The sequence below is a fragment of the Talpa europaea genome (assembly GCF_964194135.1).
Source record: "Talpa europaea genome assembly, chromosome: 5".
Lineage (NCBI taxonomy): Eukaryota > Metazoa > Chordata > Mammalia > Eulipotyphla > Talpidae > Talpa > Talpa europaea.
This window is the reverse complement of record NC_140071.1, coordinates 18545418-18563284: the sequence shown is the minus strand read 5'-3', so window position 1 is coordinate 18563284 and position 17867 is coordinate 18545418. Positions and strand designations below refer to the sequence as shown.

At 38.4% G+C, this 17867-nt stretch overlaps 1 protein-coding gene across 1 annotated transcript in view; it reads left to right on the top strand.

Annotated features, from left to right (window-relative positions):
• Nucleotides 1-8555: 8555 nt before the first annotated feature.
• CPLANE1 (ciliogenesis and planar polarity effector complex subunit 1) overlaps nt 8556-17867 on the top strand; it is a 95411-nt gene continuing 86099 nt past the window's right edge. Inside the window, exons 1-9 of the mRNA XM_084233903.1 lie at nt 8556-8833; nt 11084-11219; nt 11332-11451; nt 11866-12098; nt 13144-13250; nt 14442-14598; nt 15039-15142; nt 16192-16374; nt 17572-17821. Of these exons, the coding sequence (XP_084090029.1) occupies nt 8753-8833; nt 11084-11219; nt 11332-11451; nt 11866-12098; nt 13144-13250; nt 14442-14598; nt 15039-15142; nt 16192-16374; nt 17572-17821 (1371 nt within the window). The 5' untranslated portion in view covers nt 8556-8752. The remainder of the gene's footprint in view (nt 8834-11083; nt 11220-11331; nt 11452-11865; nt 12099-13143; nt 13251-14441; nt 14599-15038; nt 15143-16191; nt 16375-17571; nt 17822-17867) is intronic.

Sequence of the window (17867 nt, the reverse complement as noted above, 5' to 3'; positions counted from 1 at the left end):
ATGCAAATATAAGAATGAAAAGCAAATTTGTGTCTTCATGGGCAGAATTATATAGGAAATCTTATAGAATGTACGCAAAATACTAAAACTAGAAAAACTGCTCAAACTAGTAGCAAGATTACAAAGCATATGGAAAATATACAAACATCAATTGCATTTCTGCATACCAAGAACAAAGAATTTTTAAATATTTAACATAGATTTAAAAACAATAAGGTTCAACAAAATATGGAGTAAGAATATGTGTGAGTCCTATACACTGAAGACCACAGTGCTAGAAGAAATTAAAAACTAGACAAGAAATATGCAATGTTAATGGATTAGAAAACTGAACTTGCACCAATTTGATATCAGTTCACTGCAACCTTAACCACATTTCCAGCAGACATTTATGGAAGTGAGAGGTCTTAGGATAGTCCAAACAGTTTTGAAAAGAATAGTAAAATTGTAGGGCCTCCCTGGTGGCTTAGGGGTTAAGTCTCAGTGCTATCACAACAGCCTGCTTTCGATGCCCACACAGGGAGCTAACCCACATATGGTTTATCATACCTACTGTTCCCTTTAGCAGTATATTTCAGTAAATGCCTGTTCTGCTCTCCATTCTGTCTATGGTGAATCCTCTCACCCCTAATACCTCTGGCCTACACCCCAGCTCTTATATGCATAAATAAATCTTTTTTTTTTTTTAGAGGCATGTTTTATTTATTTGTTTGTTTGTTTGTTTTGTTTATACATGCATTGGGTACAGTCAGAAGCGCGGGAGGGTGAGAGAATTCACCAGAGCCAGAGCGGGGAGCAGAGCAGGCAGAAGGACCGAAGTACACTGCTGAGGGGAGCAGCGGGCGGCAGGAGAGGTCTGCGCGCCTTGTGGGACCCTCCTCTGGTGGCCGGGGAGCAGCCGGGGATCGAACCGGCGCTGCAGAGGCCGCGGGCAGCTTCACAACCCAGCGCTCAACCGCTGCGCCATCGGGGAGGCCCTGCATAAATAAATCTTTAAAAAAAAATTGATACTCTACAACTTGGCTAGTTGATATTCTACTAGTTGATACTCTACAACTTGCTGAAGACAACGCCCAACCCCACCCCCCCAAAAAAATGGACATAATATTGGGATACTTGACTCGAAGATATTTGTAAACACATGAGAAGATGCTCAACATTGTTCCTCAGGGGAAAGCAATTAAAGCTAAATGCAATATAACTACACATAAAAATAACTGAAACAATTGGCAAGGATACAGGTTAACTGCATAGTTAGTAGGTATACAAAATGGTACAGCCATTTTGGAAAAACAATGGTTTCAATTAAAGTTAACCACATACTATGTGACCCAGGAATCCCTAGCTATTGCACCTAGGTATTTAGAAAAATAAAATGTCCACAGAAAAACTTGTACAATATTCATAGCAGTCTTCTTATAGCCAAAAACTGGAAACAACCAAAATCTCCAACAGTTAAATCAATAATAACTTGTGGTATGTTCCTGCAAGGAAATACCATGTCTCCACAAACCAGTGCTTAGTAAAAGAATCAAGTAGTGAAAGAATATACAAAGTATGATTCCACTTACACAAAGCTTAAAAACAGACTAAAAACCTGCTCTGGATTGTTTAAATATGTACATACACATGGCAAAACCATAAAGAAACAAAGTGATTATAAAAGCTGGCATAATAGTTATTACCCCCCAGGGAGTAGGGAAACATGATTGTAGGGAGTAGGAAACTTGCCCTGGGATATATCATGCCTTCTACAAAGTTAACAGTCTCTTTCTTGACTTGGTTGGTATTTGTCATAGATACTTACTCCATATTCTATAAACTTTACATGTTAATTAAATGATATTTGAATGAGTGACGTGAATTATTTAGTTTGTTAATAAAGCACTTAAACACATGAACTTTTTAAAGACAAGAACTGTCTTTTTCGGCCCTTTATTTTCCTGGCTAGCAAATGAAATGCAAGTAATAAGACCTCACTGAATGTTGCTGAATTGAATAATATATATATTTTGTATTGCAAGATCAATTTACATGAAAAAATAGAATTAATGTGTTGGGTCATGAATGGAGAAAAAAGAATATGCTCATGAGTATCACTTCTGAAGAGTGACACTATGTATGTTAATTTTTAAATTCTACGTATTTTAAAACAATGACTAGTTTAGGGCAACACAAACTTAATAATTTTGCACTTCAAATGACAGTAACCATTGTTTTCACATAGCACAGTTAATTTTTTGCCACCTCATTTGTTCTGCATAATTCATACGCTGAAAAAAACTATGGTAACCCATCCTGACACCATTTCAAGTGAACACAATTATTGAGATGCTGGCAATTATTAAAAAAAAAAGCTATAAGCTTTACAATGTAAAAGAATGAATATAAGCAAAAATCTCAAAATACTTCCACATAAAGGCAACATTATTATGTATGTTGAAAAACCAAGTGAGTAGTAAAAATTTTTTTGACTAGAAAATAAGAGGTTTGGGGCCTCCCTGGTGGCACAAGGGTTAAGACGCAACCTATGAAGCTATCCGCAGCCACTGAAGCATGAGATCGATTCCCGGCCAGCCAGGGAGCAACCCACATGGCGCAGCAGACCTCTCCTGACTTGCCTGCTGCTCCCCTCCGCAGTGTATTTCAGTCTGTCTGTTCTGTTCCCCACACTGTCTCTGGTGGATCCTCTCACCCCCCATACCTCTGGCCTGTACCCCAGCTCTTGTATGCATAAAATAAATAAATCTTTAAAAAAAAGAGGTTTATCAAAATTACAGACTAAAACATTTCTATATTTCAATGATAAAAAACTTATTTTATGGAAAAAATAATCCCATGCCGAACATTAAATATTTCATTTAATCTACAATACCATTAACCATCAGTATGTATTACCAAGAAAAAATGTTACCAATTAAATTGCCATAATGCTTTCTTATTACTTAGAATTTTTAATTTATAAATGCAAAAAGAGTTCTTTAGATTTGTCAGATAGTTTTGGAAAATCACTTTTGTACATTTTTGTAAAAAACAGAAGCTAAATAAGCTGGTTTTTTGCTAAAAGCTTGGTTCCTAAAATGATTTTACATTGGCAGTCCAAGTCTTCTGAATTATTTTTGGACTCAGATATTGATAACAGTGTTTTTCAACACAATATCAACAGGAAGGACAACTTGCCATGACCTGCAACAGTGCGGGGACAGGAACATATGCTGTTAACGTGGCTGCTGAGGTTCACCTCTAAGTGTAGAGCAGAAGTGCTCAGAGAAACCCACTAGGCCAGGACTAAAAGCTGTCTTGTACTTATGATTTGCCATAGGTGCTTTATTTACATGTCCTGAATATGTCCTACATTTATTCCATATGATGGAATGGAACTCAATCTTCCTCCACATTTCTATCAAAATCCTACTCATCCTTTAAAGAGCAATCTGGGAGCTAATAAAAGGGATCCCCCTTTTTTTTTATTCAGCAGTTTTATTTTTGTTTAAATGGCAGTTTAAAAAAAAAAACAAACTTTAAAGTGAAACAACATATGGAAAACTAGGCAATTATAGTAATTTTTTCAAAGTGACACGCTTAAGTAACTACCAAAGGATCAAATTTAGAACGTTACCTAGAATCATGTATATTCTTTCCTGTGTCCTGTCTTGATAGCCAAAGTATTGGAGCAACAAATACTGGCGAAGGTGTGGAGAAATGGGAACCCTCATACGCTGCTGATGGAAATGTAGACTGGTACAGCCCCTATGGAAAACAGTACAGAGGTTCCTCAAAATATTAGAAAGAGATCTACAATATGACCCAGCAATTCCATTCCTAGGTACCTACCCGAAGAATGGAAAAACACTAATTTGAAGGCATATATGTACTTCTATGTTCATTGCATCACTATTTACAATAACCAAGTTAGAGAAACAACAAGTGCCTATAGTGGAGTGGATTAAGAAGATGTGCTATATATACACAGTGGAATACTACTCAGCTACAAAAAAGATGCACTCTCCATTTGTGACAACATGGATGGAACTGGAAGGGATTATGCTAAGTGAAGTAAGTGAGGAGAGACTAATACCAGATGATTTCTCTCATGTGTGGAATATAGAGAAACAAAACAAAGGAAGTGACAAAACCAAACCAAAGCAAACCCTAGAAATGACTGCAGAATTGATACTACTAGATAGGGAGAAAGGTGGGGGGGGCACAAAGGGGAAGGGGCTAAATTATAAGGACTATGAGTGCTTTGATGGTGGGTGTCGTATGATGACATAGATCTGAAAAGGTGTGTGCCTGTTCCCCTAAATCATACAGTGTTCTAGACCAATGTTACTGCAATAAAAATATATAAATTTTAAAACAGCAAAGTATCAGGCCTGTTCTTTGTATTTGACTTTATATCTTTTTGTGGGTTGTCTCCTGATGGATTTTCTGAAAGTAGAATAAACAACTATTGCCATTTAAACAAGAAGACAATTTAGACTTGAAATTAAAAGGGCACAAGATACAACAACTACTGATATTACACTTATTTAAAGACAAAAATCAAACTATGAAGGCATTCCCACATAGTTTGGCATAGTGTCTAGCCAAATGAATAGGGAAAAGAGACTCTTAAGATCTGGGTCCTGATATATGACACAATATATCTGTTGCACTGGCGAGAACTTTAGTCATATGGTTACTGCAAGGGAGTATGGGAAAAGAAGACTAGCAACATACCCAGTAAAACAAGAAATGATTTTGGTGGACAATTATCCGTCTGTTTCACAAGTGTGTAAAATACAAAAACAACAGCGTATTTCTTGCCTTCAGAGATACATCACAGATTTGGTGAGGAGTCAAGTGAGCATTCAATTAGCAATGAATAAGGAGCATATTTCTTAAACTTTAATGAGCCAAGAATCACCTGGGGATCTTGTTAAAATGCAGATTCTGATTCAATAGGCCTGAAGTGGGAAGAACCTTGAGATCTGCTTTCCTAACAAGCTCCCAGGTAATGCCAGTGCTGCTCATTTGGCACATACTTTGCCCGACCAAATGGTTGCAAACTCAACAACCACCACACAGGGAATGGCATTTGAACTCACCTTTGTATAATAGTATAATGATGAAGAGCCCAGCATGCTCAATTCCCAACTCTCACTTAATGACTGATTTTAATTGCTCAGTTCTACAATCTGCTGAGATAAATACTATGAGCTGCTGGTATCCAGGCTGCCACATCCCGCAAGACTCAGGGAGCGCTGCAGTTTATGACGCTGTGCTAGTCCTCCTGCCCTGTATCCTTTGTTAAGCTAAGTCTACTTGCTGGCTCTCCAGTCGAGAGAGTTCGGCAAATTCCTCTGAGCATCCTTAGCCAAGCAAGAGTCACAGCCAAAACGCCTTCAAATATCCGACCAGGAACAACAACGTGTGAAGAGGGCGGGCAGAGAAACAGCAATCGACACTGTACAAAAACGCTTTTGCAGGATAAGAGGCTCTCGAGCGCATCGTGATCTCGAAGCCCAGTCAGTCCTCTGGATCAGGATTGGGGCGAAAGAAGCGAAAACTAGCAAGTGAGTCCCCTAAAGGGGCGCGTGCTGCCACACCTCCTTTCCTTGGAGCAGACAGTGGCTCGCTGGGTCTGTGGAGTCCCCACTAGCGAGGTGACACCCGTGAACTGCTTAGCAGTCGATTACTTAACGGCTTCGTGTCCAGCGAGGCACACTGCCCCGGCCTTCAAAAGGCGTGGATCCGAGGACCGCGTCCCGGCTGAGCAGGCGGCGAGAGGCCGTGGGATACCGAGAGCCGGCGGAGGGGCGGGGGCCCGGGACTAGGAGCCCGAACCCAGCGGACTGGGGGCCCGAGCCCGCCGGACTGAGGGCCCGAACCTGCCGGACTAGAGGTCCGAACCCGCCGGACTGAGGGCCCGAACCCGCCGGACTAGAGGTCCGAACCCGCCGGACTAGAGGTCCGAACCCGCCGGACTGAGGGCCCGAACCCGCCGGACTAGAGGTCCGAACCCGCCGGACTAGGGGGCCCGAACCCGCCGGACTAGGGGGCCCGAACCCGCCGGACTAGGGGGCCCGAACCCGCCGGACTAGGGGGCCCGAACCCGCCGGACTGAGGGCCCGAACCCGCCGGACTAGAGGCCCGAACCCGCCGGGCTAGAGGTCCGAACCCGCCGGACTAGGGGGCCCGAACCCGCCGGACTAGGGACCCGAACCCAGGCCCACTCTGTGGAGAGGCCGCCCGAGCCAGGTCACTTCGAGCTTCGCGCCCGCGCTGGCGGCGCGCCCCGCGCATGCGCCCTAGCGCCGCGCGCGCCCCCTCCCCTCGCGCCGTCGCCGGGACGCCCGCTCGCGTCAGGGCGCCCGCCGGGCCCGCGGCCGTCGCCTTCCCCGCTGCGCGCCGCGCCGTCGCCTGCCGCGGGGCCTCGCCGCTCCTTCGCCCCCCAGGACAGGCCGGGCCCTGGCGGAGGTAAGTGCCCGCAGATCCCTCATCGCCCCCGCCGCTCCCTACGGCGCCCGGCGTCCTCGGGCTCCGGGATCCCCAAGCCCCCGTGGCACGTTCGCGACTCCCCCCGCCGCCCGCAGCCCCTCGCCCCTGCGCGGCCGCTCCTGGCCCGCCCGCCGCCCCGGGCCTGCCCCGGCGCCCCCGGCCCCTCCCGCCTCCCCATCCTGGGGCGCGATCTCGGCCCCGGCTCCTCGTTTTTCCTGGGCCCAGTTCTGTGGGGCGCGAGGGCGCGGAGGATCGGGCCTGGGAATGACCTGTGCCGGCGGCCCTGGGCAGCTCCTGGACCCGACCTTAGTGGGGAGCCGGGCATGGGAGCCCCAGAAGAACTTGCATTATTTTCTTGAAATTGCATTCGCCGTTGTGTTTTAAATCAAAGGTATTTTGGGGGGCTTGACTGAACCAGTTTCCCCTCCTAACATATTTGGTGTGATTGAGTTTATTTTTATTTCTTTCTTCCATTAACTCGTTTTACTTGGCTCGTGCTGTCTGTTCATATTCATCTGTAGCATTTGTGTGTTGCGTGCACGTTCAGTGTGTAGTAGAAATCACCCTTGCTGGCTGACAGGGTGTGATTTTTAGCGTTCTAAAAGCTAGAAGAAGGAGGTGTGAACCTATAAATTATATACAGTGTTGTAAACCAGCCTTACCCCAATAAAAAAAACAATGCAACTAAAAAAGAAATGAAAGGTAGAACACCATCAGTAGAATCCGTAGGACTCTATTCTCACATCTTGAAATGGCTTTTTTTTCTTGATCCTTTACTAAACATAAGTGTACATCTGGAATGTTTTAAAGAAAATCCCTGGCTTGAATGTTTAAGTGTACACTTAAACATATTCCCCTATCTAGGGAATTAAGGACTGTTAAAAAACTGACTGCAACAGAGATATCACACACCATCAAAAATTACATTAATTCTTTGATACAGTATTAATAATCGGTCATACTCACATTTGCCTGATTTTAATTTGAAATAATTTAAGTTTACAGGAAAAATTGCAATAGTGTAAACTTCTCTGCCTTTACTCAGAATAAGCAGTTGTTTATATTTTGTCCATATTTTGTTCTCTCTTCAGGTGTGCACAGATACATTTTTTCCTGAACTCATTGTGAGCTAAGTCATGCCTCTTTCTGCCTTAATATTTAGTATAATACGCAGTTCCTAATAGCAGTCATATTCTTTTACATAAATAAGAGTTCACACATTCAGGAAATGTGACATTAATGCATTTTATCTGTGCTATAGATAGTGCATATTCCAGTTTTGTGCATATTCCAATTCATTTGTCACAATGTCTTTTTGAAGCATATTTTCTTTTCTGGTATTGGATATCAGTTCCTGCCCATTATAAATTATTGTATTGCATCTGATTGTCTTATGTTTTTAATATTCTTTAATTTGGAATAGTCCTTGAGCCTTTGTTTCTCAAAACATTGACATTTTAAAGGAAAAACAACCCATTGTTTTATATAATTTTTCTCAGTTTGGATTAGTTAGACTTAGGGTTGTGGTTTTTGACTGGAATGCTGTATAATTAATGCTATGTCCTTTTAAAGCTGTCACAACCCATCTTGGAGCATAATGTCTGCCCCTAGATTGAGATGTTGTCCATTAGGTCAAGATTTCTTTACTGTTAGTATTTTTATGTGGACTAGTTTGGACTTTTTTACAGTTCAAGGCAGTTTGACTGCTTATGTGAGGATTGAGGCTTCAAGAGTGATTATTCCAGGGAGAAATGTTTAAGTTGTGTTGCCTTTTATGAATGAGCCTTGGGAAAAACAGCATCACTTTCATTTTACTCTTCGTGGAGATAATCGTAGAATCCCACCAATTTCAAGGAATGAGGCATAGATCAGAACACTTCGTGAGAACTGTCAAAAGTCACACAGTAGGAAGAGCATGAGATGGGAGATATTGTGTGGCCATTGTGGGAAAATACAACTTGCCACACTGAGAAAAGCAAAACACATAGAAAATTTATGGTCAAGATCCTTTCCTAGTTCATGTTTATCTTCATTGTCTGAGAATAAATAGTTTGTCAAGAAAGCAAGTATTTTTTGCTTGACTAAAGATATAAGATGAAATGCTGACTGCATTGTCAGTATTTTACCTTGTAAAGAGTTGAGCTGATTATAAAAGTTATTTACTAAAACTTTAAGATCCTTAGTAGCAAGTATTAACTTATGGTCTTTTTTTTTTTTTTAATAGCATATGGTTACTGTTCTTATCTAGTTGCACACTGATATCTTGAGCATGGAGATAAGGTTAGAAGTTTTGACCTCAACAAGTATAAAGCAGAAAAAACCCTGGCCACGAATCTCCTGGTTGGGACAGGTAGGTTTTTCTTTTTTCCTACAATGTCATTTTTAGTATATATTAAATGTGGCCTTACCTCTAAGACTTCAGAATGTTGCATGGCCTTTAAAGTATATAGCACCACCCCTATGTTTATAGCAGCACTGTTTACAATAGCTAAGCTTTGGAAACAACCCAAATGCTCAAAAATAGATGACTGGATCAAGAAGATGTGGTACATATATACCATGGAATATTACTCAGCATTCAAAAAAGATAAACACATGCAATTTGCAGCAACATGGATGGCGCTGGAAGGGATCATGCTCAGCGAAATAAGCCAAAAAGAAAAAGAAAAATACCGGATGGTCTCACTCATAGCAGGAATCTAGAAAACTTAAATAAGGGACCAGGAAAATGAATATAAGAAAGTGAAAATCAAAATCAACAAAAAACTATGAACCAGAGACAGTTTTTGGGGGGTGGGGGGCGGGAGGGGAAGGATTGGGGTCAGAATGGGGCGTTTGCAATTGTATGGGGGAATATAAAAATAAAATTTATTATTTAAAAAAAAATAAATAAAAATAAAATAACTCACCCTTAAAAAAAAAAAGAACATGTTAGTATGTGCACTGATGTGCATTAATTTAATTTTAAGTAGGTTTTGGTGGGTTTTTTTGTTTTTGTTTTTTTAAAGATTTATTTATTTATGCATTCAAGAACTGGGATACAGGCCAGAGGTGTGGAGGGTGAGAGGATTCACCAGAGACAGAGTGGGGAACAGAATAGGCAGACTGAAGTACACTGCTGAGGGGAGCAGCGGGCAAGTAAGGAGAGGTCTGCTGCGCCATGTGGGTAGCTCACTGGCCGGGGATTGAATTCGTGCAGCAATGGCTATGGATTGCTTCGCAGGTTGCATCTTAACCCTTTGTGCCACCAGGGAGGCCCTTAAATAAGTTTTGCTTATAATTTTTATACTTTCACAAGTGCCCATTTTTGGCCAAGTAGAATTCAGAAATGATAGTCATTCTTTCATTTGAGCCACTGAATTGCAACATTTATGTGTTTTGAGGCCCTTCATCCAAAACAATGGTTGCTTAAACTTATTTTCTCACTTACTTGATTTTGATGATATCCATCCCAACCAGTGTAAGACTAATATGATCACCTGCAGCCGCCCAATCCACAGGTTCATCATGCAGAGTGATTCCTGGAAATGAGTAAGAACCAAAGCATACAGTGAAACACTTCAATATCAAACCATAACAACCAAGGGAGTTTGGCTGGTTTGTGCCTCATCAGTCACTACTCATCATTTTCAGTATGAATGAATTGAGAGTGAGAAGTATAACTGTGAGCATTGAGGAAAACATACTTCCTCTTGACTTAAGCCTTCTGGAACACCACCTTAAAAATAAAGTGACTTACATTTGTCCACAAAAAAAAAAAAAAAAAAAAGTATATAGCACCATCTTTAGAAAAAACACTCTCAAAACAGTTAGTGGAAAGTTCCTTCCTATTGTAGTTTTTATGACATTGCAATATATGGAATAAATTCCTCACCTTAGGGAAAGTGGGCAAACCTAAACTCTTCTTAGAACAAATAATAATTAAAATTTAAAAATTAGTGTTTATTGTCATATTTTTTGTGAGTAATTACAATGTTAGGTTCCTATAGAACAGTGATTCTCAAACTTTACATTAGTTGAGGATGACCAGGTGATCTTATGAAATACGGATTGTTAGGTGTCACTCCAGAGTTTCTGGTTCAGGAGGTCTGGGGTAGCTGCTGGTTTAGTGGTTTGAAAACCACCCCTGGAAGATGTGGGAACCGAATTAATTTGAAACAACATACTTTTTCTAGTTAATAAAAATAATCAGAACTAGGGGTTTATGAATTCCAGAAGCCATGTCTATTTTAATCTAAGTAAATATTAAAGACTTTGTCCATACTACTATTCAAATTGATGAGGTTAAATAGTTGATAACCCTGATTTGGCTAGCAAAATGAGAAGACACTGCTGGAGTTTTAAATTTTAAGGAGTTTTAAATGCAACCCCTAGGTTATTCCATCTAGTAATTCTAATAAGAGGTATTTCAAGGTAGAGTGAAATATCTTTAGGTTACCTAATCAACCTTAATGTTCATTTTTATGATTTATAGTATAAATGTATAATCTGTCTTGAATGTTATTTTTTTGTTTTCCTTCCTGGGATACTTTAGATAAGAGGTTGAATAATCTTATAAAAAATAAATTATCTTTTATGTCTCTCACATGTTTCTTCTCAGGAAAATGAAGCTGTTTTTCTTTTGGATGATAAATTCATCAATGAAATTGACTTGCTCTCAGGAAGGACAAAGAAGAAAATTCCTAGTCTGCAGCCTTTGCTGAAGGATGTTATTGTCCTAACAACATCCAGTAATGGTTAAGTAGTACTGATATTTTCAAGAGGCTAGAGTAACTGTATTTTTTAAATCTGAAGTAATGTTAAGGGAAATATTAGATTATAAGTATTGTATTTCCTTTTTGAAAACAGATGCCTGGCTGGCTGGGGTACTCACTACAGGGGACCTTTTCCTTTGGAACAAAGATCAAGATTGTTTGAAAACTATACAAGCAACTGAAAAGCCTAAAGAAATGATTAAAGCTGCAGTAGGTGGGAACTTTTTAGTTGTTTAAATTAGTTTAGCTTGATAAATAGTAGGCAAACAAGATGAAACATTTTCCTGTTACTATATGTGTATAAGTATGTGTATATATATAGTGTTTATGTATATATGTCTGTGTTTAAATAAGTGTGTATTTTGGGGGGGGGTGTTTATATGTGACATTGGATTCATCTTGAAGGAAAAAAGTCTGGCATGCCTAACATATCTGTGGTAGTAGTGGGTTCCTAATATCAAAAAGTACTTGATAAATGTTTTTATTATTTGTACTTTTAATATATTATTAGTGGTCTAATTTTAATACTGAGTGGAACATCATTTGAGTTGGTTGTGGTAGAATAGATAGATTATGTACTTTCTGGGAGGAATTCAGACTTCAAAGATTTAATTTTTTTTTCCTTTAGCAAGCTCTTGGAAACTATATTTGTATGTATCTGGAAATGGGAAAAGAGTTCTGCTTATAACTCCTTCTGGATGTATACTTCTTTGGGAATATTTGGAATTCAAGACAATCTTATCTTCCAAAAGCCTTTCATTGGAGGGTCAGTGGTCCCAGATCATACCAGAAGAAACAATTCATTTGCCTTCCACTGAAGATAAGGAAGCTGTAGTGCATGCTGTTTTTATAAAAAATGAGGTAAAGTTGGAATTAGACAAGATGTTGTAAAAGTTGAGATCTCAGGCTTTAGGAACAGACACTGTCTGAAGCTATTTAGCAGAGTGTATAGTGGCTATTCATCTCTATCATTAATTGGCACAGTAATTCTAAAATTATTGTTGAAAAGATAGTTATTTTTCCACTCACATTTAAAAAACTTTACTAAAAGTGGTTTGAACTTAGAGCTTTCCTTTCTCTTTAGTTTTAAAATAGAACTAGTTTTATAATTTGTTTTTTTATTTAAAGATTTACCTATTTTTGCATAGATGAACCGTGGTGTAGGCCACAGGTGCAGGGGATGAGAGAATTCACTAGAAACAAAGTGGAACAGGTAGATTTACTGAAATATACTGCTAAGGGCAGCAGCAGGTGAGACAAGAGAGGTTTGCTGCACCATATGGTCAGCTCCCTGACTAGGGATAGAACTCAGGCCGTAGGGGTGATAACTCTGAGACTTAATCCCTAGTCCACCAGAGAGACCCTAGTTTTGTAATTTAATAAGCTGGAATTGTTGATATTAGGTAATATGCTTAAATCCCAGGAAATAACACATTCATTAGCTGAAAAATATTTTAAATAGCTGCATGGAACTCTTTGTATGTATGGGCCAACATTTTATTAGCCAATCCACTACTGTTTGAAATTGTGTTTTGACACTTCATTGTTTTCCTTTACCTCCTCCCACCCCTAGGGGTCGTGGTGATTTAATTTAACTGTTAAAAGAAGAGAAAAATATAGGAATCTTTCTAAGTTACAGTCACAGTAAATGGCAGGGTTTACTTAGAATAATTTTCCATTTGGGATGCCTTTGACTCAAAAGTAAATTATTTACTCTTGGCTTAATGCTTAATGTTAATAAAAATACAAGCAGTAGCTTGATAGTTTGCATTTATTTCAGTTATGATGAGAAATATGTTTTATATATCTTGATATATTTTCAAATTAATTATGTACTAAAGTATATTAAAGACTAAAGTATATTAATTATATACTATGTACTAAAGTATATTAAATTTATCTACAGTTATTTGGAGACTGCTGCTTGTGTTCATTTACTTTTTATTCTGGGGAATATCTGAAATTATCATTTCTGTCAATTCGTTGGCATGAAAATGGATTTACACCCATAAGGTGAGGTAAATTTTTCTTATTTTCTGTGCCTTTTAAAAGATCATTTTGGCCTATATATACAAAAAGATAAGTAATTGTTAATATGAATTTCTCCTTCTGAGATTTTAGAAACCCTTTCTTCCTATAAGTATTGTTTTGTTTCTTTAGACTTCATTTATAAATGTCTACAGAGTTTTTATTTTGTTTCCTTTCTTCACATCGAAAATGCATAAAAGATAAGCCAGTTATGGTCTTAGGACTATAAAAATAACTGTTTTAGAAAGTAAGTTAATTGCATTTTGAAAGGAATATAACTTACTTGAATTTGTGCCTACCATTTAAATTCTCAAATGTTTTTCTGTTAAAAATCAGTTTATTTAGTATAAAAAGCTCATTAAAATAGAATACATTATAAGCATATAATATCAAATTAAGATTTAGTAAAATTGTGTTTTTTTCCTCATTTTTTTATGCTAACAATGCTTTTTTAAGGTTTAATTTGTGTAAAGTAAAATGAACAAATATTAAGTGGATGAACTAGGTTGACTTCGGTAAATAGGTCTGTGTAACCATTGTAACCATAGTCACATCAAACGTAGAACATTGCCATTACCCCAAATCCCCTGTCTCCACCTTTTAAATCCCTGTACAGATACTTGCTATCATCTAGAAATATGTGTCCAGCCTAAATCCTTGGTGGAAGCAGATGTATTTGGGCTTGGCTACAGAACCTGCCACCACTATCACAAGTGATAGGGAGCCTGTTTAACTGGCCATTGCTTGCTGTGCCCTATATGAAATTTCTGAATGGTTGCTAAGACACCCCCTAAGATATATGCACATGAAGGACCCTTCATTTTTTTTGATGGACTAGGTCCTAACTTAATAAATGTTACTGTACTTTTTTTTTTTTTTAAGATTTTTATTTATTTATTTATACAAGCACTGGGTACAGTCGGAAGGGCTGGAGGGTGAGAGGATTCACCAGAGCCAGAGGGGAGAGCAGAGCAGGCAGACTGACAAAGTACACTGCTGAGGGGAGCAGCGGGCAGCAGGAGAGGTCTGCGCGCCATGTGGGACCCTCGCTTGGCGGCTGGGGATTGGACCAGCGCTGTAGAGGTTGCGGGCAGCTTCGCAACCCAGCGCTCAACCGCTGTGCCACCGGAGAGGCCCTGTACTTATTTACAGTTATTTCATTACTTTCCTTCATAGGTCATTGCCATATGCTGTTCATTGGGCACAACAAGACTGTCTACTATGCAGTTTAATTCCTAAATGCGAATCAGTTAAATCAAGAGGAGCTCTAATTTCTGCCTTTTCAAGAGATGGCCTTACCCTGGCAGTAACTCTTAATCAGAAAGACCCAAAGGTCAGTAAATGGAGTGTGTTGAAAAGTCACCAATAAAAGAGTTAGTTTAGTTTTGAGATTCCTTTCCGCCCCTGCCCTGAAGATAGGTTTTTTTCCCCCCCTTAGTGCTTTATATTCCTTAAATTGGTGTTTTCCGATTCAGTTTAACATTGTGGATTGGTAAAGTTATTTATATTAGTGGCTTAATTTTCAAAACTTGGCCTTCAGAAGTGAAAAGAGGCTAAATTAAAAGGTGGAAAGAAAGGCAAAATAATAACTATTTTCTTAAAATGTAGCATAAAAGAGAAGGAGGATTAAGGTGGTCAGTATTGCCTTGTCAGGAAAGACTCACTAAATAGTTTATAGCTTATTCATATAATAATGGATCTATCAGACTCCAGAATTATAAATAGTGATTAAAGCATAATTAAATGGTTTCATTATCTTTTTTATCTTTCTAGGCAACTCAGATATTATTTATAAACACATTGAATTTTGTTACTCTCTCTGGCAGCCTTAAAGGATGTAGTAATAAGAATCCTGTGGTTCCAGCTACACTTGTAAGGTGAAAACATTTGTATTTCTAAATAATGTTTTTATTTTTATCCAAGAATTTAATAAGTTTTAGTGTCTGATAATCCAGTATAGGATTTTAGATGAATAATGCAACTTTCAGCACTTGTACTTCATAGGTGGAAGCTCTCTGAACAAATATTTTCTTTTTCTGTTATTTCTTTATGTGTTTCTCAGGAGTGGAAATATGAATGTATAGAAATATTGGACTTGAGAGCATGAAATAATTGGGGGACCATCATATGTTCAAGGAAGCTAAGGTGTTTTTAGCTTTTTAAACAAAGTTGCCATTCTCTTCATATGGGTCCCTAGTAAGTTCAGTGGTGATATGGGTGGCATATGAGCTGCGACCAGAACCTCCACAGGTGATAGAATAGAAAGATTTCATCTTGGATCTCCAAATTTCCTTTTCTGAATATTTTCTGTGCCTTTCTCTGAATTTCCAAGTTTTTTGGATCCATCTAGTCCTGCCTTTCATTTCCTGCCCTCCCACCCCCAAAGATCCTTTCCCAAAGTATTCAAAGTACTCCTGGTCTCAGTTCAGTGATCTCTTTGACTTAAGGATGCTAATTCACATGAGGAACTAAATTTTGTCCTATGAAACACTAACATGACTGGATAGTTACTGAGTAGTAATGACTCCTTTGCTGCCTGCAGAGAGGAGAGGCATGGCATTGACCTTTAATCTATCAGAAGATTTTAGTTGTGGACACCAGTAGAATTAAAATATGTTCTAATTAAAATGTGAGTGATTAAAAAGTTTAAATCTTTTAAAGAGTATTTTCATCTTATGAGTTGTTTATGAATCTAAGTAAATTTCTGTTTAGTATGTTGTGTTAAGTAGATGTTTATGAGCAGATTACCCCTTTTTTTAAACCTTTCTTTCTAGGGAGTATAATGCATAAAAATATGTGACAAATGCCTACTGTTCATATTTCCTCTCATTTTTTAAAGTGTCCGACTGTTCCTGGTAACAGCCCAGCATAATTTTTTTAAAAGATTATAGAGACCTTTCTAAATATTTCATCTTGCTTTTTCCAGGTCTTATTGGGTAGGTGATATCAGCTGGACTCATGATAGTCTTTTTCTGGCTTGTATGTTAAAACGTGGCTCCCTGATTTTATTGACCTGCCAAGGTGAACTCCTAACATTAATTACATTTGGTTGCTCTATAGAATTTGGGCCAGCAGAATTTATTCCTCTTCACCCACTAATAACATATAGGTGAGACATTTGAATTGTTTTAATTTGGACACACAAGTTTTTCTCTTTTGGTATTATTTTCACTTTTTTTTTTTGGATATGTATAATTTCATCTTTAAGGTTGTCTTTTTCTTTCTTTGAGTCTGTCCGTGTCAATATCTGTTTCTTATTTATAGTTTTCTTCTATTTCTTTTTGTGGCTTAATCCCGGTGAAAATTTGACATTGTGACTATGTAAGTATAGTTATTTAAATATTCAATATCACTAAAGCATTTGTTTCTTGATATGTTAGTAAAAATATATGTCATTGTTTTAAAAGAAGAACATTTACTTACATTAAAAACTCAAAATCAAGTTGGAATATGAAATATAGAAACTTTTCCCTTTGGGGAAAAGAAAACATAGAAGATTTTGTAATTAAGGCCTCCCTGGTGGCTCAAGGAATTAAGTCTCAGCACTATGAAGGTATCCGCAGCCACTGCAGCACTGGCCAGGGAGGTGACCCACATGGTGCAGCAGACCTCTCCTGTCTTGCCCACTACTCCCCTCAGCAGTGTATTTCAGTAGATCCACCTGTTATGCTCCCCACTCTGTCTCTGGTGAATCCTTTCACATACACCCCTCCCCGTACCTCTGGCCTACACCCCAGTTCCTGTATGCATAAATAAATAAAATAAATCTTTAAAAAAATTTAACAGATTTTATAATTTAGCTATATTTTAATTTTTTAATTGAGAGATTGAGTAGCATTTTGACTTTAGCATCAGAAAGATTGAGATTCAAATTTTGTTTTTTCTACTTGCCAGTTATGTGACTTTTGGTAAGTTAGTCTTTATGTCTGTTTCTTTTACTGTGTAGCAAAGATGACAATAATTGCCTTTTAGGGCTGAGGGAGTGAAAAGGAAGTACAGTATAGTTAAGTAAAGTTAACTAAGTTTCTTTAATAGTAAAAATGTACTGCCTTAATTCTTTTCTGGAATAGTGTATAGATTAAAAACAAAATAGAGCAAATGCCACAATTCAGGAAAAATAATTTTAAAAATGTATAAGCCTTTATGTTAATTACTTGTGTTTTCCTTCCAGATATATAAACATTTAATATTTGGGGGTTTAATTTACTTGCTTTTTTTATCCTTCTGTAACTTATTATTTTGCTTTTTCTTTGGAATAATAGGATTTTTTTCTCTAATTCTTGAATTTTTGATATTTCTTTACTAGACCACAGCAGTTTACATTTCAAGATTCAAATAAATCTGTAGATTCATCAGCTTCTGATAATGATCCTATGAGACAGAGATTTTCTGTAAAAGCACACTCTCGGTTACCCTACCTCGTTGTTTCTGATGGATACATGATTACGACCCTTCGATTTCTTGACAACATGTCTCCATCTGTGCTCATAAGGTCACTTCTGCTTGATTCAACCCAGAGACTTGAGAAAACATACCAAAGTGTGATATTGTCTAAGGTATGGTGCTTTTTTGGTATCATTAATAAAGTTTGCTTCTTAGTCT